The 27513-nt window shown below is 36.7% G+C and overlaps 1 protein-coding gene across 2 annotated transcripts in view; it reads right to left on the bottom strand.

The window, feature by feature from the left end:
* Positions 1-539: 539 nt before the first annotated feature.
* The window catches only part of LOC126251528 (POU domain, class 3, transcription factor 2), a 706060-nt gene continuing 679086 nt past the window's right edge, over positions 540-27513 (bottom strand). Inside the window, exons 9-14 of one of the 2 annotated variants that reach the window (XM_049952019.1) lie at positions 25716-25929; positions 23195-23375; positions 12150-12206; positions 9989-10072; positions 2926-3062; positions 540-1229 (exon numbers count right to left, since the gene is read on the bottom strand). In XM_049952019.1, the coding sequence (XP_049807976.1) occupies positions 1105-1229; positions 2926-3062; positions 9989-10072; positions 12150-12206; positions 23195-23375; positions 25716-25929 (798 nt within the window). In that variant the 3' untranslated portion in view covers positions 540-1104. The remainder of the gene's footprint in view (positions 1230-2925; positions 3063-9988; positions 10073-12149; positions 12207-23194; positions 23376-25715; positions 25930-27513) is intronic. The other variant, XM_049952021.1, reaches the window with a different exon arrangement.

Raw genomic sequence — 27513 nt, 5'->3', positions numbered from 1 at the left:
GCACTCCCCTGACTTAAGCCCTTGTGAGTTCAACTCAATTTCTAAAGTGAAGGAAACACTTCACAGCATTTGCTTCAGAACTGCTACAAATTCATCGGGCAATTGACTGTGCTGCATGAACTGTCAAAACAACTGACACTGCTAAGAGTATCCTACAACTTCCACATCACTGGAAATGGGTTATACACAATGCTGGTGACAACTTTGAAGGTCAGTAAAACTTTGAAATACACATCTATTTTGTACAAGCTGTTAATAAATAGTTGCCACTATTAAAGTTCCGACCCTCATATACGCAGCATGAGCAGTACTTATAAATATCTTGTTTGCAAGCTCACTTTATTAATGTGTTCTGATGCAGTTTGACTGGAAAGGTGTCCTTCTCAGTAATAAAAATTTTCTAACATCTGTCAGTCAGTTACTGAATACATACAGCCATTAATCATCATATAGTTGGTTCTTGATAGAGAAATACTAGGGCAAAAATGTATTATACAATTTCACATATTAATTTTTGAAACAACTTTTATTGTCCCTGCAATAAAAAGATCAAGAATTTCACAGCTCACATTATCCAATATGTCATCAAGAAACAAAAGATATAAATAATACATGTCATTCTCACTGATGATTCCATAAACATAAGACTAGAATCTCACCACTCTGTTTATGTGGAAAAAATTTTCCAGATCATAACACTTGAAAGAACTGTTAAAATTGCTTGACTTTTTATCTACAACTGTGCTACATTTACAGAGTTCTTTTAACAGTGTCCCTTCTACTAATTCACAATTTAATGTCAGTTTTTCCTGATATATTGCCATTCTTTCTATATACTTATCTACACTGTAGTCATTGCTTGGATGTGATTGACAAAAATGTATGTAGTGAGTTCACACATGTCTGTTCAGTAAATCAACAGTCTGTCAAAGCCTGGTTATGAAGACCTATGGCACAGTTCACACGGTTTATGTTTCATTATAAGAGTTCACATATCATCTCACTAATTTCTGACATCAACACTCTTTGGTTTCTTCACAGTAACTTTGTAGAGCATTTGTCAGGCACCATCACAGTAGTGTACACCACAAAAGCAGGCACCAATTAAGCCACACCTTTAGACATCATACGAACAGTATTCTTGAGGGCCTGACGTTTGTTGCAAAACCAAATACGTATCACCTCACGCTCATATCCCAACTGATGGGCAAGTGCTGTAATTTCAGTTCCTAAAGAAATAAAAAAGATAATATTAGCTGATTGTACGAAACTATGAAAACCATTTAGAAATATTTAATTTTACTGCTTGAAAGTTATGCAGTAAGTTGGATTTCAGTGCTTAAAAACAGTGTAATATTTAAATAAAGTATTTTAAGAGAGTGCAAACTTATTATGCACATGTAAACAATTCATTGTGGGAACTATAAATTAATTTTTTTATATAGGTTCATGTTTGCAGCATACTTGCTAATGACAGATCTAAAATAGGTTATAGCTATTTAATCATAAGCAGTGAATTCCACAATTCTTGACAGAAATTTCTGTAATAGATGACTCGAGCTCTTTTTGTAGCATTCATACAAAGGCATGGTTCTGGATTTGAGTCCTGGTGCTCCACATAACTTCAATCTGTCAGAAAGTTGTGGTAGTCATTTTAGCTATTGTGGACACATGCTGAGAAATTTTGTTTTCAAGAAATCATTAACTGTGCTCATAGATGGGAACATCAGTGCACTAATATTGTTCATTCAGTAATATTGCAGTAGTGCATATGAGGTGCAATCAGCCTCTTTAATTGAACAGAAGGTGATACTTGCATTTTAAGTAATTTATTGTGTGTGTGTGTGTGTGTGAGATTGAAGTAATATAAGTAATTCATCACTTCTTTAAATTCACAAAAATAATGTAAAAATGTTTTTGATCTCTGTTTTCCATTCACTGCTGTTTTTCTACCTTATCCTTAAGTTATACCTGAACCAAAATAACAAAATGATTGACAGAAAGCTGCTGACAGCTATCACAGCAACAAAAAATCTAAGAATGAGACTGGTCACATCCTCAGTTCTTTTCACTATTTTGTATTGTTCTTTTATATCATGTGTCTGGAACCAGTGTGTTGCAGAAAACGTGTGGAGTTAATTTGTTTATTTTGTTTCTGTATGCAGCATTTTTAATTTGCATAAGATGATGTCTGGAGTTAGCATCAAAATCTACTGCAATACTGCCAATTGAATTCAACAATGAATGCTAATAGGAGAATATGTTGAATGAATCCAGTAGAGAGCCAAACAGCTGTAGCTGCTGCAGCCATATTGCAGCCACAGGTAACAGCAAACAAACACCGCCCTTCCCACATTCAAAGGTGCAGAACTGTCTGTTACTTTGTTTCTTCTGATCCAGATGTAACAACATTTTGTAAAGTCATATTTAATCTCAAAAATTAATAGTTCTTGTAAAATTATCCTGAATACAAACCCATAAAGTAAAGTGTAGCAAAATTGCAGTCAGATACCATTCTTCTTAAAAGAGGTACAAGACTAAAAGCAAGATGGAGCAAAGAAAATGAAATGAACGTACATTCCTTCTCGCTTGTGTAAATCATATGCTAAAAGATCAAAATCTTCATTCTAAACAGAGAGAATGATCCTGATGCAATAGTAGGAGAGGTCTGACTGCACTGTAATCATTTGCAAAGATATTATTTAAATGTTTGTGATGGTAATCTCAGATATGGGTTTGGCTAGATTAGCTACATATCATTAGAGACAGTTTCAAAATAGTGTTTATGATAAGCACAATTTTTTGTGACTCACAAGAAAACTATCTTTGTTTCATATATTATAAAAAAACATTAAAGTGTGAACAATCTTCAACCAATTCTCCTAGAGATATACTCATATATAATATATCATTCAGAGAGCTCACCTGATGGATGTGTGTTCCTTTCAAAGTGTGCATTTAGCAGTTCTAGAGCTTGAGGAGTGAATGACGTACGACGCTTTCTCTTTTTTGAGGGCTCCACTCCAATGAACTCCGTTAGGTGATTTTGTCCACTCTTGTATCTGAAAGATAAATATTCTTATTTTCTTTCATGGAATGATATTGGATATTTGGAGCTCTGATGGATGGTATAGGAAATTGGTTCCAGTATCTATGTACTGGGAAATAGGCTCCTTTTTACTGTAAAGTGTGGTATACTGTTGACAACACTGTACACAAGGGACCTTTTGGAGTGAAAGACATACTAGCTGTCATCATTTCTAGCTCATGTGCTTCATACAGGTGTTTTTAGGACCATCAGATTGGTGGAGTTTGATATTCCAAAAGGTGGATCAGTAAGCAGAAGATGACAAGTTAATGCACTGCAAGGCAGGTGAGTTGGGGACCTGGAGGAATAATGGCAAAGTATAGCTTGGTCACATGTTCAGATCACAAAGATTTCATCAAAATGTGAGTCAGAGGTTCAAGGTTTTTTTGGTCAGGAACAATGCCTCTAGACAGCTTTCAAAACAGGATGTCAAGAAGGGCACCACAGTAATGCCCATGGCTATGCCACCGTTCCTTTACAAACCTGTTTCAAGGGAAAGTAGTAGTGTAAACAGATGTCATTGATCTTTTTTATGGGAATAAAGGAACTGGCATTGGCAGGAAACTGGGGGATATGATAATGTTTAGTCAAAACTGGAGAAATGATGGTGTTCAATCATAGCAAGGCAACAGGCATGAGGAATCCAATGCTTAACTTGCCTACCTGCTCATTCTCATAGCAATTTTACCTCACTTTGTCTTTCTTGAGATTTTCCTTGCAACCTTCCCAGTCTTTCCATTTCTAATCCCTCCTTGATGCTCTTTAAGTGTGGTGATTGTCTACTGTCACACTATGTTTATTTTTTCAATTACATTTTTCTAGTATCATATTAATTCTTTGATTGAGGAAAATGACACAATCATTAATTCAATAGTATTCATAAGTACCTCTGCAGCTTCAGAAGATGGGCGCATGCAAGCTACAAGACATACAGAAGCTGACATGTATCAGTGGTTGAGCATCCCTCCAAGTTTTTAACTCAACTTACAGGTGTAAATCATGACAACAGCCTGCTTTGGAAATCTGTCCATTGGGTTGCCTATCTATAAGTGTGACCTAACATGATACAATAGTAGGAGCAGATGACCTGCCTCCATTTTCTGACATACCTGACCCCTAGCATAACTATGCTATAGTGAGTATTACAAATCAGAGGGTGGAGAGATACTCTGTCCATTAATATGGGACTTTTTCTGTGTCTCTTGTAGTCTTTGCAGTTTTTTGGGCTTCTGGAATCCTGAAGGTACTTATGAATAACACTGCATATTGGCATTGAATTTTGCTGAAATGAGATTCAAATCCTGTGGTTTCAGGTCAATACCAAGTGAGTTCCTTCAAAAGCCCAGTGACTATTTCCTTTCTCACTCTTATCTGACTCAGCACACCAGCTCGATGTCAGCAAGATGTTAAAAATCTAAAGTCCCTTCCTTTAAGACTATGAAAATTGCAACGTTCATTCATTTATTCATACATTCATTCCTCATGTTCCACAGATCCCACCAAGAAGGCAAAACTTTAGGGATATGGAACAAGCCAAGGCATACATTAAAAAAAGACAAGTATACCACAAAAACTTAATCTATAGACTGCATCAGTACTGATCAGTACTAATCATACTATTGCCAGCTAAATTTAACTATGTAAATTAGAAAGAAAGCTGCTACTTAGAAATATCTGGTGTCCTTGATTTATTAAATAATTGAAGTTTCTCTTCTATTGTTTTGCTACAGAATTCTTGAGCATATTTTATGTTTGAATCTAAAAAATTTTTTTGATCGTGAAATGCTTCTACTCACAAATCAACAAGGAGTAGAAAGCATCACTTGTGCTGAACACAACTTTCCCTTTTCTCCCACAATATTCTGTGAACCATGGATGAAGAGCAACAGGCAGATTCCAGATTTCTAGATTCCCAGAAAAAGTTTGACACAGTACCACACTTCAGGCTGTTAATGAATGTCTGAGTATACAGAAGAGGTTCTAAGATATGTGCTTGGCTCAAAGACTTTTTAAGTAATAAAGCCCAGTACATAATCCTTGATGGCGAGTGTTCATCAGAGGCAAAAGTATCATCAGGATTTCCTCAGGGAGGTATAATATGTCTGCTCTTGTTCTCTACACAGGTAAATGGCCTGACAGATATGGTGAGCACTCTACAACTGTTTTCTGATGATGTTGCAGTGTACAGGAAAGTGTTGTCTTTGAGTGGTTGTAGGAGGACACAAGGCGACTCATATAGAATTTCTATTTGACATGATGAATGGCAGGTTAATCGAAATGTGGGAAAATGTAAATTAATTCAGATGACTGGGAAAAACACTCATGTAGTATTGGAATACAGTATTGGTACTGTGCTGAACAGTCAGATCTATTAAATCTCAAGGCATAATGTTGCAAAGTGATAAGAACTGGAACGAGCACATAAGGTCAATCATAGTGAAGGTGAATAGTCGACTTCAGCTTATTGGAAGAATTCTAGGAAAGTATAGTTCATCTATAATGGAGATAATGTAAATATCATTTTTGCAATTTCTTTGTGAGTGTTTGGTACCTCAGCCACTTCACATTAAAGAGAAACTTTGAAGCAATGCAGAGGGGTGCTGCTATAAATGTTACTGGTAGGTTTGATCAATATGTATTACAAAAATGCTCTGTATACTCACACATGAATACCTGGAGGGAAGAAGATCTTCTTTTGATGAAACACTATTAACAAAGTTTACAGAACCAGCACTTGCAACAGATTGCAAAGCAACCCTAAGGCCACTAACATATACTTTGTATAAGGGGTGTGAAGATAAGATAAGAGAAATCATTGTTCGTATGGAAACATACCGTCATTTTCCCTTTGCTCCATTTGCAAGTGGAACAGGAAATGGAAAGCCTAACATTGGTATGGGATACACTTCACCATGGTGGCTTGCAGAGTATGTAGATGTGAATGTAATATTTATTTGACTCACTGGTATTTTTAAAGAAATTACTTACTTACATCTGTAAACTCAGAGATCCGTTTACAATATATTACTACTGGTCATGTGGCTAACAGAACTTTTCAATCCTTCAACCTAACAAGAAAGACTTATGACGTTCGCTTTTAATTTTCTTTTTAACTGGTGGCTTTCACAAAATAAAATGGAACAAAAACACGTTGGACTAGGTGTCCTCATCTTACATTAAAATCATAACTTTTCTCAGTGGCTGTCCCATCTCACACCACACACAGCTCTAGGCCACATCCTGCTGGTTTGCTGTGGGCTCCAAGTGTCAATCTGGTGCTTATTCAGAGCTCACAACAGCCCCTGGAGCTCTGCATATGCTCTCAACTTGACACTCTTAGAGCCAGTAGCAGATTAACAGGACACGGCCTGGAGCTGTGTGTGGTGTGAGACGGGACAGCCATTGAGAGATGTTCTGATTTTAAATTAAGATGAGGACTCATAGTCCAATGCATCTTTACTCCATTTTATCTGTGAATGCTGCAGTTGTGTTTGTAGACTTTTTAGCATTTTAACTTCATGAGCTAAATCTTACAAGCTGATGATTAGAGCATTGTCTCTTGAAACGTATTACTGAGTTGTGTGAAGGGCAACAATTACAATTGAATGCTACCAATTCTTACTGTAACTTAATGCAAAATTAAATATTTGTAGTGATCTAGTGAGTTAAAATGCAAAAATAGCTGGAGCAAGCTATATTCTGGACCTACCAGAAAGTCTATGATAAGTACAATGTGAACCCTATTCAAAAATAAATAACTGAAAAGCAAAAGCAAATGAAGGAAGTCTCAAATAGTATCAGCTGCCCTATGTGCAATATGAGAGAATACTTGATAGGAAGTATAAGGATATACAAGCAATGCAGAAAAAGAATCCAAGCAGAAGCAAAGATAGGAAATTTAAAAAAAGGAATCATAATACCTGGACAAGTGCCTGTCACTAAATAAGGCTGACTTTATTTGCAAGTTGCATCAGGTTTGCAAGAGAAACTGGAAGTGACCACCTTATTACAAAAAATAATGACAAAACTTAATTTTCACATAATGACTCTATAAATGAAATGAGAAATTTGGGGTTGTGATAGTTGCAGAAATATATGTGTGACCATAAACATGAATACAAAATACCCTCTAAATACTCTCTATGAGTTAATGTATGGAATTTGCAGTCTAAAATTGTTTGGAGTTATTCTATCAAGTGCACATTAGTTCAGAAGACAGAAGAGTTTCTTCTTTTTGCTTGCATGACCAATAAATGAATCAGGGCTGACAGATATTAAAATGTCAAAATAATGTCACCTTTGTTTCAGACATACCTATTCCACCAGCTGGGAAATAAATACTGATCTTATTTTAAATACTGTTACCAATTGCTTTAATACTATTTAATAAGCTTGTTTTAGATATCCTAGCCTGTGAATAAGTATGTGTGTTGAAGAGACATGGATTGAGACTGGTGTTCCAACTTGCCTCCAAGATACGAGATATGTTATGTCTCATTAAGGACAACATACTTTTTTGAGTTCCTGGTGTGTAAGGCGTCCCCTGTGAATGTGGAGCATTTACGCAGAACAAACTATTCACAGTGTTGCTGAGCAAAGCACTCATGATACAGGGTGTTTCAAAAATGACCGGTATATTTGAAACGGCAATAAAAACTAAACGAGCAGCGATAGAAATACACCGTTTGTTGCAATATGCTTGGGACAACAGTACATTTTCAGGCAGACAAACTTTCGAAATTACAGTAGTTACAATTTTCAACAACAGATGGCGCTGCAAGTGATGTGAAGGATATAGAAGACAACGCAGTCTGTGGGTGCGCCATTCTGTACGTCGTCTTTCTGCTGTAAGCGTGTGCTGTTCACAACGTGCAAGTGTGCTGTAGACAACATGGTTTATTCCTTAGAACAGAGGATTTTTCTGGTGTTGGAATTCCACCGCCTAGAACACAGTGTTGTTGCAACAAGACGAAGCTTTCAATGGAGGTTTAATGTAACCAAAGGACCGAAAAGCAATACAATAAATGATCTGTTTGAAAAATTTCAACGGACTGGGAACGTGACGGATGAACGTGCTGGAAAGGTAGGGCGACCGCGTACGGCAACCACAGAGGGCAACACGCAGCTAGTGCAGCAGGTGATCCAACAGCGGCCTCGGGTTTCCGTTCGCCGTGTTGCAGCTGCGGTCCAAATGACGCCAACGTCCACGTATCGTCTCATGCGCCAGAGTTTACACCTCTATCCATACAAAATTCAAACGCGGCAACCCCTCAGCGCTGCTACCATTGCTGCACGAGAGACATTCGCTAACGATATAGTGCACAGGATTGATGACGGCGATATGCATGTGGGCAGCATTTGGTTTACTGACGAAGCTTATTTTTACCTGGACGGCTTCGTCAATAAACAGAACTGGCGCATATGGGGAACCGAAAAGCCCCATGTTGCAGTCCCATCGTCCCTGCATCCTCAAAAAGTACTGGTCTGGGGCGCCATTTCTTCCAAAGGAATCATTGGCCCATTTTTCAGATCCGAAACGATTACTGCATCACACTATCTGGACATTCTTCATGAATTTGTGGTGGTACAAACTGCCTTAGACGACACTGCGAACACCTCGTGGTTTATGCAAGATGGTGCCCGGCCACATCGCATGGCTGACGTCTTTAATTTCCTGAATGAATATTTCGATGATCGTGTGATTGCTTTGGGCTATCCGAAACATACAGGAGGCGGCGTGGATTGGCCTCCCTATTCGCCAGACATGAACCCCTGTGACTTCTTTCTGTGGGGACACTTGAAAGACCAGGTGTACCGCCAGAATACAGAAACAATTGAACAGCTGAAGCAGTACATCTCATCTGCATGTGAAGCCATTCCGCCAGACACGTTGTCAAAGGTTTCGGGTAATTTCATTCAGAGACTACACCATATTATTGCTACGCATGGTGGATATGTGGAAAATATCGTACTACAGAGTTTCCCAGACCGCAGCGCCATCTGTTGTTGAAAATTGTAACTACTGTAATTTCGAAAGTTTGTCTGCCTGAAAATGTATTGTTGTCCCAAGCATATTGCAACAAACGGTGTATTTCTATCGCTGCTCGTTTATTTTTATTGCCGTTTCAAATATACTGGTCATTTTTGAAACACCCTGTACATCAAACAAAGAGAACTTGAGAAGTCGTTCATGGCTGAACATTGCCTAGAAACTGGACATAAAATACAATTTGAAAAGATGAGAGTTTTGGCTCAAACATCTTCCTACTGGGTTTCTGTTATGAAGTAAGTGGCCAAAATTAGAATAAACAGCGACAATTGTAACAGAGACCAAGTGAACACACTTATTAGTGCAGGAAGTGGGGCGTTTGACATCAAGGGAAAACAAACATGGAGCCTTGGCACTTGTAGGGACAAAGGAGTGAAAGTTTCAAATGTGATGCCAGCCCCTCATACCAAGTGATATCACTGAGTCCCATGGGAGGACAGAGCTACTGTGAGTACCCAACTTGCCTTCTGCACATGTGTCACTTCGGCCTTCTCCAGGAAGTTGCTATTGCAGCTATATAGGCAGAATACTGTGCCAGCCGTGGCAGTCAGTGACTATAACCGATAATGGTATGATGGTGCAGACAGCTAAGAAAAGATCAAGTGTTTTATTCAAAGTGACACAGCTTGTAAACGGAGAAGATTTTACTGAAGCATACCACCATGAAAGACACTGAGGCACCCTGTGATTAAGTTGGAGAAAATGTCCAGGGTAACCACTTTAATTAAGAAACAACTTTTGGACCAAAGAACTATTCCAAATTTTTAGCTAGTTTTAGTGTAATTCCTATTTCATAAAGTATTTTACTTTATATTTTACTTGTATTCAACTGGTGTAATAGAAAATCTTACCTCTCCTCTGCTTCTTTCATCCACATTTCTAAGACAGGTTTGATTTTCTGTGCACTCTTCGGAGTTATGTCTAGCTTCTCAAACCTACAAATGCAATTTTTTGTGTTAGTATACCATCATTTACATTCATAGACAATTTCATTAAAACCATATTATTTACATGCATTAAATTAAGTGGATTTCATGCAGGAAGGTGTAAGTCTAATAGCAAGATTCATTTGTAAGTTGTATTAATTCTATATCTTAATGTCAACGAAAATGAAAACTATAGATTGATAACCATAAAGAATGACCTCTCTAGCATCTGTGTAAAGTTCTCACATTGATCATTTTATAGAGAAGCTCCAATGATTGCCTTAGTATGAAAGCTAAACAACTTTTCAGTTATACTCTGTGTACTTAAATGTTGTTTGTGACTATTTATCCAAAGTTAATGCTATTCTGTTGTTATTGAAGGCATAAAAGCTTTGAGTAATAGCGTCATATTATATGCTTATTTCTACTTTTGGATGAAATTTTTTCAGTTGCAGACTCATTAGAGATAGTGTAATTGATCAGTTTTGATCTGTGAGGGGGAAGAGATGAACTGTAACATTGCTCAACCAATCATCACAGCATATACCTGGAATGTTTTCAGGGAAGCCACATTTGTTAAGGTGGCTACCTAACTCAGTTCTTCTTTTATACTGTGGTTACAATTTATGAAATATTTTTGTCTTAAAATATAGTTGCTCATTTCTCTGTAAACAGAAATTAATCATTCAAAGCACAGTTCTCATAGGTACAGTGCTTTGTTGTATGCTCTCCTTATCAAAAACTATCATGACTGATCTTAAATTTTAGCCAAGTTTGAATGTATTACATCTCATTTAAAACATGTTGTAGGTCAAAAGAAAGTGAATGCAATTTGTTCAAATAATTAATCTCATAGATGAACTGTAATTAGTGAATGGTAATATTAGATATAAGCACTTTTTAGTTGAATCAACTTTTTATCAAAACAGTTACATGCTATATATATGTATAGTATATTGCATCTGCTTGGAGGGAAAAAGGAAAACACTGCGTAAATTGACACCTAGAGAAACAAATGTCTTTGTCAGATATAGATCTTCATAGATCATGAATTTCTCTAAGATAGGCTCTTTTAAAATTGTATGTATTCTGTGCTGTCTTTTGCAAATTAATCTGGTTCCCTACAATATAATAAAGAATCTTTACTGCAGTCTGTTTCTGCATTACCATAAATCGGTGTAAATAAAATAATTCTTCTTATAAATATGCTCTTAATGATTGATTGATATTGAGTAAAAAAGCCACATAGCAAACTAAATTCTAGCAAATACATGCACATCTAATTTATAAAAACATAAAGAAAATAATTCTGATTACAGGTAGCAAAATCACTTATATTATGAAAGCAACATGCAGTTATAAGAAGCACTAAAAAGGAATTAAGCTGAAATGGTTACTCAGAGGCCAGGCAAGAAGAATGTATAAATTATTTGACATGCACCAATTTACAGAACAACTAGACTCATACTACATGCATAAAAGAAACATCCAGGGTTGCCAAGCAATTTCAGTTTCATAACTGTCATGTTTATTAAAGCTGACTGCAAATTCTACTGAAATATTGATGATCAACTGAACAAGTAAAGTTACTGTTGTAGTGCACAGAATCTCCATTTTACTCAATAATAATGTTGGCAACCCTGAAAAAATATTCACTAATGCCAATGCCCTGGCTCACTGATGAAATAAACATAAATCAAATGATGTGTCAAAAATCTTAGGAAATTTAATTTTATATAATGTTTAAAAATCCAATGCTAAATCCCTTGCAACCATCACAATGTAATGGACTGTGAAATTTTACTGTCTAAATAATTTTCCTCTTTCCAGTCTGTTATTAACAGGCACATCATATGAAACAGCATTCCAAAAAATAACAAACATCAAAACAAAAGTGAGTGGAGGGGTATTGGCTTTTCCAACAAAAACGTAATCCACTTTATTGTGAAGATTACGCTTAAGTTGTTTGAAGTTTGCGTGCTGTAAGTTTTAATTTATTTGTGAAAGGGATTAGGCTGAAACAGTAAGATATGTTAGGTGCAGTAGAAGTAAAGAAGATAACCAAACGTATGAGAATAACACGTACATAGCCTGTTGCTGTGACGCAAGGTGTGCAGCACAGTACATCTGAGTGGCCAGGGCACTGGGGACAGAGTAAAACACACTTACTGAGAACTTTATTGCCACTTGCTTTAACTTTTTGCCACAACACATGCCATACTAATATTATTAACTTCTTGTAAAACTGCAGACACAATTATATGGTAATGTGGGGGGAATGTGACATCTGGCAGACTTACCAAGAAATTCTGTATTAATAAGAATGAAAGTTTATACATCTTGCATGTTAGTGTGTTGCTAAAGAGACAGTACTAATCTCCAGAAACACATTACATTAATTCAGCAGTCACCTATAAATACTAGTTGCTTTCCGATTTTGGTTTGAATAACTAATATCAGATTTTAGATCTCTTCTTTTGTGCCCAAAACCTTTCCTTCAATGGAGTTGGAATAATTTCATAGTGGTCATTTTTGAAGATATGCAAATCATGATTGAATTCTCTTAACGTTTCTGATTTACAGGCAAAATAAAAAGAAATGCTCTCACTTTCCAACTTTCGCAGCCCATTACCAGATGCACTAAAAATAATTTTCGTGACATATTCAGTAAGTTCCAGCACTTCATAGCAGCATATAAATGAGTATTGAAATTAAATGAGATATTCTTTGAAATTTCATGAACACTGAGTACTTCTTTAGCTCAGTATTGCTTTTTAATTTAATTTATTTCATCAATGTCATATTCTGTCAACAGAGATACCACAGAAATTGAACCTTTATAGGTATTTGCTTAAAGGAAGATGCTTACCTTTGGGTAACATTAGTAGTGTTGGCTTGAACTGCTGTGCTTAGTATTTTAATATAAAACAATCTTTTATGTTTCTTAGCTTTGAGATTTAGTTCACTCACAGCAGTATGTGCTCTCTACCACTAACAATGCAAAATTTGACAAACTGTCTTCATAAAACTTGTAGCCCCATACTTTTCATACAAAATGTAATTATGTTTATGAAATAAATTAATTTTTTTCAATCTCTTTACAGTTAAATGTACAACTGAGAGACAAGAAAGCACCATCAAACCTGACATTATATCTATCTTACCATAAATAATGTAAAGGCCTGGTCAGAACATCAACAGTTATGAAAAGAATAGATTGCTACTCATCATAAAGATGAGGCACATTGAGTTTCAGACAGGCACAATAAAAATACTGTTACACACTGAACTTTCAGCCAAAGCCTTCTTCAGAAGAAAAGGGAAAAACGCACAAACTCTCACAAGCAGGTGCACCTCATGCATGCACAACAGCAGCCATAGGTGCATGAGGTGTGTCTGTGTGAATGTGCATGTGTTTCTCTTTCTTTTCTGGAGGATGATTTGTGCAAAAGCTCAGTGTGTAATAATCTTACCATTATGCCTGTCTGCAACTCAGTGTGTCACCCTTACAGTGAGTAGCAAACTATCCTTTTCATAATTGTTGACACTACTATAAGTTATGCAGTACATCTATTCTTGTTTACAAAGTGCAATGGATAAGAACTTTTTCATCTAAATTTACAAATAACAGAAGCAAATTGGAAATGAGTATAAAGATGTGTTTTATATCACTCTTGTATGTATGATAAAATTCACACAGATGTTATGAAAGCTATCATGAAAGTTTTTTACTTATTTATGAGTATGATGGACAGATTACCAAACAATGGAATCTCCTGGTTGGAATATCAACAACATAAGGAAAAAAGAGACTGCTACTTACCATAAAGATGAGACATTAAGTTGCAGACAGACACAACTGAAAGACACTTACATATTAGCCTTCATCAGAAAAAGAAAGAGAAATATACACACATTCAATCACACAAGGAAGCATCATCTCCAGCAGTTTGGACCAAAATGAGCATTTGGTCTGAGCTGCCACAGATGAGGGTCATGTGTGCATGAGGTGCACTTGACAGTACGAATGACTGTGTGTGTGTGGGGGGGGGGGGGGGGGGGGGGGGCGTGTGCGCATGCGTGTGTGCGTGTGTGTGTGTGTGTGTGTGTGTGTGTGTGTGAAGAAAAGACTATGGTCAAAAGCTAATATGTGTCTCATAATTGTTCCTGTCTGCAACTTAAAGTGACATCTTTCTGGTAAGTAGCAATTTATCTTCCCCTTAGACTGCGGATAGGAATGAGCAGTATTTACATCATCCTATCATTCCTTCCAGTTACCTAATGTGGCTGTCCACCATTCAATTTAATGCCCTCTCTCTCTCTCTCTCTCTCTCTCTCTCTCTCTCTGCAGTTGAGTCAGTAATCTTCTCCCGGTAGTTTCTTACATTTTTAAGATGGCTGTGAATATCTATATACATACTCTGCAAGCCACCATATGGCGGTATGTGATGGATAGATTAGAATTTAAAAAAAGGGAAACATAAATAGCTGTAATTTCATGGAACAATTTACATTGATTTTGCATTAATTTCTACACTGTTCCCAATTACTATTAAGAATTTGTTTGTATAGGTTACTATGAAACAGAGAAGTGTGTTCCAAAATGGCAGAAAAACATTGTGTTATGGATGAAATAAAAGGAATACTACAACTGAAATTAAATGAATGCTGTACTGCTTGCTAGTGCATTAGGCAAATATTAGCAGCAGGATGTAGAAAGATCCTAGGAATAAAATCCAAAATGAACAAAAAATAAATAGGGCTAGCAACATCAATGGGTACAAATTCTCAACATATGCTAACAATACCTTTGTACCAAAATATTAATATGTGAAGGCTTTGCCTGGTTACATGTATGGCCCTAATTTCATGATGATAAATATAAAACTTCTGGACAGATTAAAACTGTGTGACAGATTGGGACTCCAACTTGGGACCTTTGCCTTTTGTGGACATGTGCTCAACCAACTGAACTACCTAAGTACACCTCAAGATCCACGCTCTCAGCTTTACTTCCACCAGTACCTCATCTCTTACCTTCCAAACTGGTACTGGCAGAAGTAAAGCTATGAGTATGGATCGTGAGTCATACTCAGTTGTCAGAGCACTTACCCATGAAAAGCAAAGGTCCCAGATTCATGTAGCAATCCAGCAGACAGTTTCAATCTACCAGGAAGTATCATAACATCATACACTCAAGTGCAGAGTGAAAATTCATTCTGGTAACTAGACCTGCCTGATTCATATTGAATGATTTGAGATTTCATCCACATTTTTTTGAAAGAACATTAACAGTATATCTGAATGTAATAATAAAACCTATTATAGCGTGCAAGAATGTGAGCTTCAAAGAGGCACACTTACATAAGTGTTCATAAAATGTTATCACCAATGTGCGCTACAGATAATGGAAAGCAAGCGAAGTTCCGCAAGTTTTAAGAGCAACTGGACAAATGTGATGTCATCAATGCACTTATGGTAATATGACAAATTTCTTCTCTCTCTGTTTGTTTTTTTTTTCACTGTGCCCCAAAACGTACTATACAATGGTATGAAAGGACTATTCTGAACAAACTAATGATTTAAGTGAAGATAGCCGAAAGATGTAGAAGTGCAATTGAAAAGTTCCAGAGTTAGATGAAAAAGATAAAGGTATAAGAACTATTCAAAATTAGTGTCTTCTTCTAGAACTGGATAACTTCTAAAGAAAAAAAAAAAGACTTAAAACATAGGTGGCCAAAATAGAAATTTGAATTACATAACATCAGCTTCATCAAAACAATGTAGTCTTACCCTTCTCATAACTGTATCATTGCATAGTTTTAAGTCTCTTTAATTATTTCACATTTCATTATTTTATTTCAGATTGGCATTTAAGCTACATGATTTCCTTTTCTCCCGTTGGGTTTATCAGGAGCTCTGAATATCTACCAAATTATTTAAATGTATATACACTGACAAAAAAAACTCCAGCTCCAAGAAGGAGTTGTGGGACATACATGCTGGTAGGTATTTTTCTACTACTGAAAGATGATGACTGAAATTTCACACCAGTCACATTAGACTGGTGCTAGTAGTGCCACTATGAGGATGTAAATCAGGTTTGGTTTACATACACACTGTAATGGTCATGAGTATTAGTTTATCTCTGAGATTGGACTTGGTGATTTGATGCTAGTCAAAAATGCCTTTAAAGCAACAAAGACACCATTATAAGAACCTCACAGCATTTGAACAAGGTCATGTATAAGGCTATGAGAAGCTGGATGTTCCTTCTGTGATATTGCAGAAAGGCTTGGCAAGAATGTAGCCACTGTACATCATTGCTGGCAGTGGTGGTCATGGAAAGGTATGGCCGCAAGAAGACCAGGCTCCAAACGACTGTGTGGTACTCACAAGAGGGAAGACCACTACGGTCGACATATGGCTCTGGTGTACTGTACTGGATCTGCAGCAGCAATCCGAGCACCAGTTGGCACCACAGTGACACAACGAACTGTTACAAATAGGTTACTTTCAAGGAAGCCCCAAGCCAGATGACCTGCAGTATGCTTTACACTGACCCCAGATGAATTCCAAGGAGTGTTTCCCAACGGGAAAGCACTCACCCACACACAGCTATTATAAACCAACATTCAGAGTGGCCTGTTTTATCACCAGATCTGTCTCCAAGTGAGCACATATGAGACATAATCGGAGGACAACTCCAGTGTCATCCACACAACTACCATTAATCATCCCTGTATTGACCAAACAAGTGCAACAGCCATGGAAATCCATCCCACAAACTGATATCTAGCACCAGTACTACACAATTCATGCACATATACATACTTGTATTCAACTTCCTGGCAGTTAAACTCATTTTTAATGTACCAGCATTTCACGTTTCCTATAGCTCTTCTTGCCCTTACATTAACTAGACAAATGTGTTCTTGAAATTTCATTACTCTGTATTTCTTATCTTTTGGTGTCGTGATTTTTTTTCCAGCAATGTAGATACAAATATTGCCTGTATGAGGTTCACTCTGAAAATTTTGAAGGTATAACCTGAATTTCTTCTCTTGTTTTAAAACTTTAATATTTTCTAAAATTATGCTTCTGTGTTTTGTACATATATGCCTCCTAGGAATGCTTCCTAGCACACACAATTGCTTCCAAGGGCTAAAACACTGCCTTTGGATGCTATCTTAAGTTTTGGAAACATAAATAAATCAGATGTGACCAGATGTTGGCTCTGAGAGGGATTCAGTGTGTCTATGTTTCAGAACCATCCAGAAATTTATGTTTTGGCTGCACTTTGAGTTGTTACATTGTTGTGATCAAACAATATTCTACACAATAAAACCTTTGACTCTTACCCCCAGATTCTTTTTTTAAAAAAAACCTAGGAACACATACCCCATTATGCCAGCCTATTTTTATAGCCATACCTTCTTCAGGTGTGACTGTGCTGTGACTTACAGTGAAGCAGTGAGCACCATTCTCCCCCCCCCCCCCCCACACACACACACACATTTCCTACTTTCCTCTTGTTAGATGAGTGTCATCTGACTTTCTCAATCTTTCTCTGAGCACACAAAGTGCATTTTCTACAGAAGATGTATCTAAACACGTGAATTAACCTTTATCTGAAGTGAATTTATTTATTTCTGAATTTGTTTTTCTAATGGACAAAACACAAAAATGGTCACTGAGAAGGTCTCCCCATCATGTTTACCAGCATTGACTCTTGAAACTGAGCCATCAATCACAATTTCTAATACTGAATTTCATTTTTCCAGAATTAAACAGATCAAGCTGATGTCGACAGGACTTTGTGAACTGAATAATGTGCTATCTGCTCACTGCACAACTTCCTAACAAGAAGGCTCTCGTGGGAGATTTTAACAATGCCCACCAGTTTAGCCCAAACAATAAATTTTATGCACTAATGGGTGTAGGCTTCCTTTTCAATCTTTCTCTGAGTGCACAAAGTGCAGTTTCTTTGGGAGGAGATGTTTCATTTGAAGTAGATTTGTTTATCTCTTAATTCACTGCATCAATGGATAACAATGGTCAATGAAGAAGAAGCAGCCACAAATAGCCAATGTAAAGGCTCAAGGCAATGATCTACACTAAAATCCAGTGCAAACTTATAAAAAAATACTGCACAAAAATGTTCCTGGTTTATTTCCACAGTCGACAAAAAGTCAATACGTTTAAGTATTTTCATTACTTTTATTGGTGCACATGGTTGAAACATGCAACAACTGTTACATTGCATTGATCACACAAATTGATACAGTGTCTCAGATGTTGGACTGCTGTTTGAGAGGAGTGATTTCATTCCCCAGCAAGTCCATAACTTGCAAACTAATTGATGGAGTTGTCTCATTTTTGGTGAAAGTGTAACTTAAAGTCCAACTTAAAGATATCACTGTAGGTGTTCTAAATGGTCACCATTAACATCCACACACAAACAATGCAGCCAAACTGCAGCACAAATTGCTGACTGCAACATGTTCAGTTGGATATTTGCACATGAATTTATGATGGATTCTCGAAGTTCATCCAATGTGCATGGCTTTTGTCAATAAACGCCATCCTTTAGTGTTCCCCACAGGTAAAAGTCCAGAGGAGTTAGGTCTGGTGAACGTGGTAGATACTCCACAGCACCTCTACGGCCTATCCATCTTCCTGGTAGATTTTCGTCGAGATATGCCCTAACATGATTTTGGTAGTGGGCTGGGGCACCATCTTGTTGAAAGTAAACTCTTCCATCTCCATACAAGTCTTTAATGGCAGGTAAAATGGATGTGCAAAGCTTCTGAAGATACACCTCACCGGTAACTGTGCTGACAAAGAAGAATGGCCCAATCCAGCCCTGGTAAGACAACCCACACCACACATTTACTCCTGGAAAATTCACGGCTTTGTCTACATGGTTGTTCAGATTTTCAGTGGCCCAGTAGATGCAATTGTGGCAATTTACTGTACCATTGAGTTTGAACTGTGCCTCATCAGACCACACAATCATCTCTGCAAACTCTTCATGATTGCGCACCCTGTTAGTAAACCACTCGCAGTACTCCATTCTATGATCTGGGTTGTCCTCATTCATTGCGTGTAGCAATCGTGGGATATAGCACTTCCACTTTGCTGTCTTCAAAATTCGCCGAACACTTGAGCAACTCACTCCAGTTTGATGGGCACACTGTCTCAGACTTCTGTGGTGAGCAAGTGGATTGTTGTAACACATGACGGGAGTTAGCTGGGCTTGTTACTGTTACAGGTCATCCAGATCGTTATTTGTGTAAATCTTTAATGCAGCCTTCGGCTTCAAATTTGTCTTGAGTGCGACGAATCATTAAACGTGTCGGTGGCTCTGTTTGGTACTTATTTCGCCACTGCCGCTGAACTCATTAATGTTTTTGTACTTCAAAACTGACTTCCTTGTACTTCAAAACTGACTTCCTTTCTTTGAATGTAAGCCTTGCACCAGCCATGTTTACTCGAGCAACTAGGTGCAACAAAGAACAAAATACTGACTATCTAGTGACTGGCATCTGACAAAACAAAACAACGCAATACAACGCTTGTGTGGTGATTGCCGGAACTACAAACTATTACACTACCAAAGATGAGACAACTCCACTAGTCAGTTTGCCAATTATGGACTTTCAAACAGTGGATACATTTTTTTCAGCCCCTCTGTATGTACTTTAGAGTGCCTTGCAGAATCTGGATGCAGATTTACATCATTGTTTTCAAAATGTGTTATAGAGTATGTTTATAGAATGTGTTTTCATTAGTTATGAATGCTTTTGTATGTATACTTGGACTGCATTTTAAACATGGGCTTCTTGGACAGGAAATGCTAAAATTTAGAACATATAGCACTAATAAAATTATTCAGTAATCAATAACGGATGAGGGAGATACTGAGAGAGATTGTACGGTCATCTTCAACCACAATGCACATTCACATGTCTTTACGTATGCACTGCAATTTGGACATATGCCGCAAAGGCATTGTCAGGCTGCTTTTCAGTCATTCCTTAGCTTTGGAGAATTTAAAGAATGTGCTATGGGGCTCCATAAACTCTTGCTACATAGATAAAAATATCTGCAGTCTTCTGAACATGGAGAAGGTCTTAGCAGAAAAGAGTTTTAATCTGGAACTCTAATTCACTCTTCATAATCTGTTTTTGCTGACAATGTTACATGAAAGTTGCTAATGATCTACAGTTTTAGTTATTGTCCTTCAGAAAAGTTCTCTTTGTCAAACTGATATTATGACAGTCTAAATTCCATGGTACAAACAAGACAGAAACAAAAAACAAAGGAAGACAACACACCTGCAAATGAATGTTTGGTGATTTAAAGGCATGCTTAAAAGCTCAGAACATTGCACTAACTTTCAAGCTTCTACTCTGATATCAACACACACCTCTCCCCCTTAACCTCTCTCTCTCTCTCTCTCTCTCTCTCTCTCTCTCTCTCTCTCTCTCTGTCTTCTGCTTTTCCTTGCACACAAAAACACACATTTACAAAGTTGTACAATGTTCTGTTCATACAAACTGTTATCAGCTTATCTGTGGAAAAAGGCAATTGTATAGTGTTTCCTCAGACCTTGCATGCACAGGATGCATAGGATACATACAATCTTAAAATCAGTACCTTAACATTATGACAAAAATAATCTGACATGATATAATGTACTGTACTGGACACTGGTATGGAGAAGTACTAGACATGCCTCGTGATCTCTGGACTTCTGCAAACTGAATCTCACTCAACGCTTTTTTAGATACAACATAACCATTCAAGTCCATTTGCTAATTCAGTGGGCAGAGTGACCTACTGTCAGAAAATGGTGTCATTGATATGATACTGGAGGACTCCAAAAGATAAAGGAAATGACCACAATGTATCGAGGGGATTTCTTACATTTATAAGAGAAGCGAAATCTGATGCACCAGTTTAAATACCACAACTCAACAGGAATTTTGTTAGAAATGATCTTTTAGCATCAGGTCTTGCCCTACTTACATCAAACAACAGGCTCCTAAGCCTGTGAGTAAATTAACAACTTTTAAAGATTTGAACAACATATAATAAAACTTGAGATATATTACAGAGGACAATGTGATATCATGATTTCCTAAACTGTGTTTGCAATTAAGCACAGTTATAAGATTATGACTCTGTTTTGCATTGTGTGACAAAATTTTGAAATCAGCTCTACAGCAGTGTGTTCAGAACACTAGTGATGTGGGAAAGATGTAGGAATATAAAGGAATTCACTTAGGAAAGGAATTGTTTGAAACTCTGGAAGAATCAGGTTTTATGTATGTACTGGTAGAGAAGAAAATAGTTGAAAGTCGTTTATAGTACTGTTTAGCTTCAAGTTGCACAAATGGTATCACAGTGTTTGTGTGACCAAACACTGCAAAACATAATAAAAGAATTTTATTCATCACTGCAGTACTTCTAGTCTATGTGAGAAAATGGTTTTTCATGTACTGTGTTTCCCTGTTTCATATTTCATACTATTTTGTTCTATGCAAAGTTCATATGAGTCATTAAAAGATGATCATCAACTGTAGAGAACAGACATAACAATATTCTGTTTGGTGTACAGTTCCATTTTCAGCTAGCTTAATGTCCATGTACTGCAGGCAGCCAAAATTGTCCTCCTAGTAAAAACCTGGTCATGGCAATAGCTTTGCATAACCTTTCATTGCATTTACTAATGATTTGCAATTTCTACAGAACAGTGAATTTTGAGAGGATCATAAAGATTTAGATTTAGATTAGTACTTGTTCCATAGATCATAAATACAACACTTTGTAATGATGTGGAACATGTCAGGTTAATAAAAGGGGTCTATACAAGTATTACATTGCACAAAATATTACATGAACTTAATTTTTTTTTGTGGGGGTTGGGGAAATTACCCACTTACTATATCCAAAAATTCATCTAATGAGTAGAAGGTGTTGCCATTAAGAAATTCTTTTAATTTCCTCTTAAATGCTATATGGCTATCTGTCAGACTTTTGATGCTATTAGGTAAGTGACCAAAGACTTTCGTGGCAGCATAATTTACCCCCTTTTGAGCCAAAGTTAGATCTAACCTTGAGTAGTGAAGATCATCCTTTTTCCTAGTGTTGTAGCCATGTACACTGCTATTACTTTTGAATTCATTTGGATTGTTAATGATAAATTTCATAAGTGAATATTTATATTGTGAGGCTACAGTGAAGATCTCTAGCTCTTTAAATAAGTGTCTGCAGGATGATCTCGGATGAGCTCCACCAATTATTCTGATTACACGCTTTTGTGCAATGAACACTCTTTTACTCAATGGTGATTTACTCCAGAATATGATGCCGTACGAAAGCAGAGAATGAAAATTGGCATGGTAAGCTAATTTACTCAGATGTATATCGCCAAAATTTGCAATGACCCTAATAGCATAAGTAGCTGTACTCAAATGTTTCAGCAGATCATCAGTGTGTTTCTTCCAGTTGAACGCCTCATCAATGCAAACACCTAGAAATTTTGAATATTCTACCTTAGCTACAGATTTCTGATCGAAGTCTATATTTATTAATGGTGTCATTCCATTTACTGTGTGGAACTGTATATACTGTGTTTTGTCAAAGTTTAATGAGAGCCCATTTGCAGAGAACCACTTAACGATTTTCTGAAAAACATCATTTATAATTTCACCAGCTAATTCTTGTCTGTTGGGTGTGATAGCTATACTTGTATCATCGGCAAAAAGTACCAGCTTTGCATCTTCGTGAATATAGAATGGTAAGTCATTAATATATATTAAGAACAGCAGAGGACCCAAGACTGAACCTTGTGGCACCCCATTCTTGATTTGTTCCCAGTTTGAGAAATCACCAGTTTTTTGCATATTATGTGAACTGCTTATTTCAACTCTCTGCACTTTTCCAGTTAGGAATGATTTAAACCATTGGAGCACTGTCCCATAAATGTGATATTGTGTCCATAAAATTCTAGTTACACTGCATAGAGGTTTAGGAAACATGTACATATTTTGATCGGCCACAGAATCTGAGGTTGCTAGTACACCATGCATTAGAAATGAAAAATTGATTGTAGTCTCTAACCTGCAAATGGCACTCTGACTGTATGCTGGACCTTCTGTGATGCTGAGAGCTTGTCCCACTTGTGTCTGAGTAAGACCCAGAGAAAGGCGACGCAGCTTGAAAGCCTTGGCAAATTCCTTGATTTCATCCAAGTTAATGCCATCAACGACATTGCCACTTGTTTGATTGATTGTTGGTTGATCTGTGACCATAAACATTGAAGCAAATTCAATCATCCAAAAATTTATTATTTAAACATAAATAGCAAATACAATCAATGAAAACAGAATGATTTTCTCTTTCATGTGAAGAAAGAGGTTACATCATGCACAGAACTGATGGTCTCAGGTATAAGACATTGGTTCTTAATATGTTATGGCATTATCATACAACATAAAAGTTCTCAATTTTTACTTATGTCAAATGGACATATTTATATTAAAGTTAGTTATGTCTTTAAAATTATATTATTATAATGATCGCAATCAATATGTGATACCCAAATTAATATGTGTTAATACTACCACCTGTTCTCTCGTTCTGATGTCAGAATGATCTGCCCTTCCTTTCTAACATTCACCAATGTATCCTCCTCTCCTCCCAGAGGAGTTTTTTTTTTACTTTAATACGTGTCTATCACCAGTACTTAGGATAGCACCTTTTGAATTTTTAATAGCATAGGGTTTATGAAGCATTTAATATGTTGCTTCCTTTCTACTCATCAAACATTTCATCCAGAATGGAGGGAATTCTTTTGATATTAGCAGCATGATATCATAATGTGGTGATTCACAGAGGAATATTAAGGGTAAATGTGGGTTATATTCTGTTCAGTATGTAGGTAGAAGTTTTTGATTAATGATTTTATAGTACCATTACTTTTAAAAAAGTCCTTTATATAGCAGGCATGATACACAAACTGTCACTTTCGTTTTTTACACTGCTCTGGTTTCAGAACCAGAAATTTGACATATAATCAGCTAGATTTTGACAGCCATAAACAAATTATTCATGAAGTAAAACGCAATGAAAGAAAATTTCCCTAACACTGGTAGTAATAATCTATCACATTTCTAGGAATTAAAATATAAATTAATATTTGTTATCTTTTTTATGCTTTTGTTAACACAAGTAAAATTAATTATATATCTTCATTGTCACTATTTGTGTCTCCCCACTAAAGTGTGTCTACCACAGAAACAGCCCGCATCTCGTGGTCGTGCGGTAGCATTCTCACTTCCCACACCCGGGTTCCCGGGTTCGATTCCCGGCGGGGTCAGGGATTTTCTCTGCCTTGTGATGGCTGGGTGTTTTGTGATGTCCTTAGGTTAGTTAGGTTTAAGTAGTTCTAAGTTCTAGGGGACTGATGACCATAGATGTTAAGTCCCATAGTGCTCAGAGCCATTTGAACCACAAAAACAAAGATCCATGAAAGACTTGTGTGACTTTTTAATGTGTGGTCTTTACTCACACTGAGATAAGAAAATGTAGCACGACCATTAACTGAGAACATACAGCTTGACTGTGGGGTGTGGATTATCAGAAGTATTAATATGTGACCTATACTTCCCATCTATTGGTATACCAATTGTATGTGAGCACAAACTCTGATTTTGAGAGCTTCCACAACTGAGGGTCATGCTGATCAAATTCAAAATCCACTGTAGTTGGAAATACTGTATCTTTTTATTGCACAGCTAAGTTTTGAAGCTTATATCTCTATCATCAGATGGAGATATAAGCAGGCTGGCCAGTCAGTCATAAAGGATTAAACACACAGTTGTATGACACATGTGAGCCACTTTGCCAGCCACCACGGAATTATGTATAGGATAAAATCTGCATTAGTGACATGTAGTTTTTCTTCCCGTGTTTTTGGTTCAGATTTGTTGATGGATGTGTGACTATCTAAAATATGTAGTTATATACTACAATTGTTTATAACCTTGTAATGGTGAGAGGAATGAGAGCTCCACATATACTTTGCATATTTGTCTATTTTCAGTTAAGTATTTTACTTTAAAAATTTTCAAAAACCTTGTCTACAGATTAATAGCAGCAGACCAAGTACCACCCAAAAATATTAAAATAAATTCAAAGCATTCTTATCTGGCTATACCATTTGTTTGTTATCTAACTGTCTTGATTATCAGCCCTTATATACCTGCCATTTTATGGGCAGTAATGTTCCAGCAGATAACCCTGAAGTCTATTGAACACAAAATAAATTTATTCTCCTTATTAAAAGTGCATGCACCCAATTTACCTAAATAAATATGAAGTATAACTAGGCGACATCTTAACTGAAAAAGCAGCAAACCTGATTTCCCTGACAATACTTTAGTTACACAACATTGGGAGAACATAACTGTGTGTGTGTGTGTGTGTGTGTGTGTGTGTGTGTCTTTGTTATAGTTGCATATTTCTATAAAAAGTGTAGTTAATTACACTGTTAAAGTAACATAAATAAAAACTGAACAAAGGAAACATAGAAACACAAAAACATCGTATCAGAATAAAATTAATGAGACATTAATCTTACTTGGAGAATCAGCAAGGAAATCAGTTGTGGGACTGCTCCTGTTGTGCTGTGAGTTGCCATTGGTGGAACTCTTGTGCTGATTCTGATTAGATATTTGTGGTGTTGTAGTAATGGTAATATCAGAGTTATTAGCTGCTAATCGATTTATCACAGTCATTGATGTTTCTGAACCATTCATCATGCCATTGTGATGATGATGTTTCTCCTGCAAGACCTTAACAAAGATAGATAAGGGTTCAATAAAAAAACTGAAAGATATTTATGGAAGCAAACATATAAAGTGAATCATATGTACAATAGATAGATTATGTAATCAAATGCATTGCACTATTCTAAATTAATATGGGCAACAACTACAACATTCAACTGTTTGACATTTTTGTCATGACACAAAACGTTAGCTGAAATGGAAAAATGTAGCATCCAGGATGAGGACTTTTAATGTTTCTTAGCATTAATCGTAATGTAAGATGAGAAATTGAGACTATTGCAGTTTCAAAATAACTATAGGAACAAATGTGGTCAACATCCTTGGTAAGAGCTCTTGTATGTGTGGTGTAGTAAATGTCTCTATTGACATGCCATCCATTCCACAAATGTCAGATACAACGTACAATATACCATCTAGCATCTACTTCTGTCTTGTAAGTGAAGTCATGTGGACTTCCCCAAAATTACCGTATTTACTCGAATCTAAGCCGCACTCAAATCTAAGTTGCATCTGAAAACTGAGACTCGAAATCAAGGAAAAAAAAAATTTTCCTGAATCTAAGCCGCATCTGAAATTTGAAATTCAAAATTCATGGGGAGAGACAAGTCAGACCACACCTCCAAATCAAAACAAAGTTGGTCCATTGTAACATGAGAGACAATTTAGGTCGAACGGATGAAGATACAGCTGCAGTAGTTTGGTTCGAGTCATAATCTTAAGAGTTAAGCTTTAACAAGTAGCCATTGCTATGTGCCAGGTGCTCCATCCATATTTATACAGGTACCCTTCCTCTTTAAGGTGCTTCATCTGGTTTGAATAGATTGCTTATTTTGTTTTGATCTGATAAATGGAGTTCTCTTTGTTACAGGTGTTTACGTCACTCTAAGCTGAAAATGCATTACTGCACTGTCTTGCATTGTTTGTCGCATTCTGATAATGAGTGTTCATGACCTGTAGTCGCTCGCGGCGTGACTTGCTTTTGTGCGTGCTACTGCCGCTTACAATAAAAAATAGAGGAATTGTCTCATAAGCGAAACAATGGCAAGAGACTGCTGTTTGTTGTTACTTACACTGCTGCTTTCTTTCATAATGATCAACAAGAACCAAATAATAGAGTGCATATGATAGAAGATGTTCTGAATGAGAGTTTAGCAAAAATTTTTCTCCGTTTGAAAATCTTTGCAGGCGCCTCTTTAGTACATTACATTCTGCACAGAAATTAGAGTCATCTTAGATTTTAAAATCTAGTCAGTTGCCGTGCTTCATTTCTGACTGTATCACTATTCAGCATAAGAATAATACGAATATAAACATGACATGATATGTATATTCTTCCGCGTTTGCTGTTGTCTCACTCTAGTTTTGTAGTTTATTAGGCAGACAGGATTTAAATGAGATAGCAGCAAACACAAAAGAATACATGGCGTAATGTTTACATTCTTCTACCGTTTCTTTTAATTTATTTACTGCCACAGAGGTTTTGGTGCCAGTATTTATCTTTGTGCCTGCAAAGCATGCGTGTGTGGTGGTACATATATTCGACGGCAGAAGTTAGTTGTGGCGGCACCTACCAACATTTTTCAGAAC

Source organism: Schistocerca nitens, chromosome 4 (assembly GCF_023898315.1).
Source record: "Schistocerca nitens isolate TAMUIC-IGC-003100 chromosome 4, iqSchNite1.1, whole genome shotgun sequence".
Classification (NCBI taxonomy): domain Eukaryota; kingdom Metazoa; phylum Arthropoda; class Insecta; order Orthoptera; family Acrididae; genus Schistocerca; species Schistocerca nitens.
This window is presented reverse-complemented; position numbering and strand designations above follow the sequence as displayed.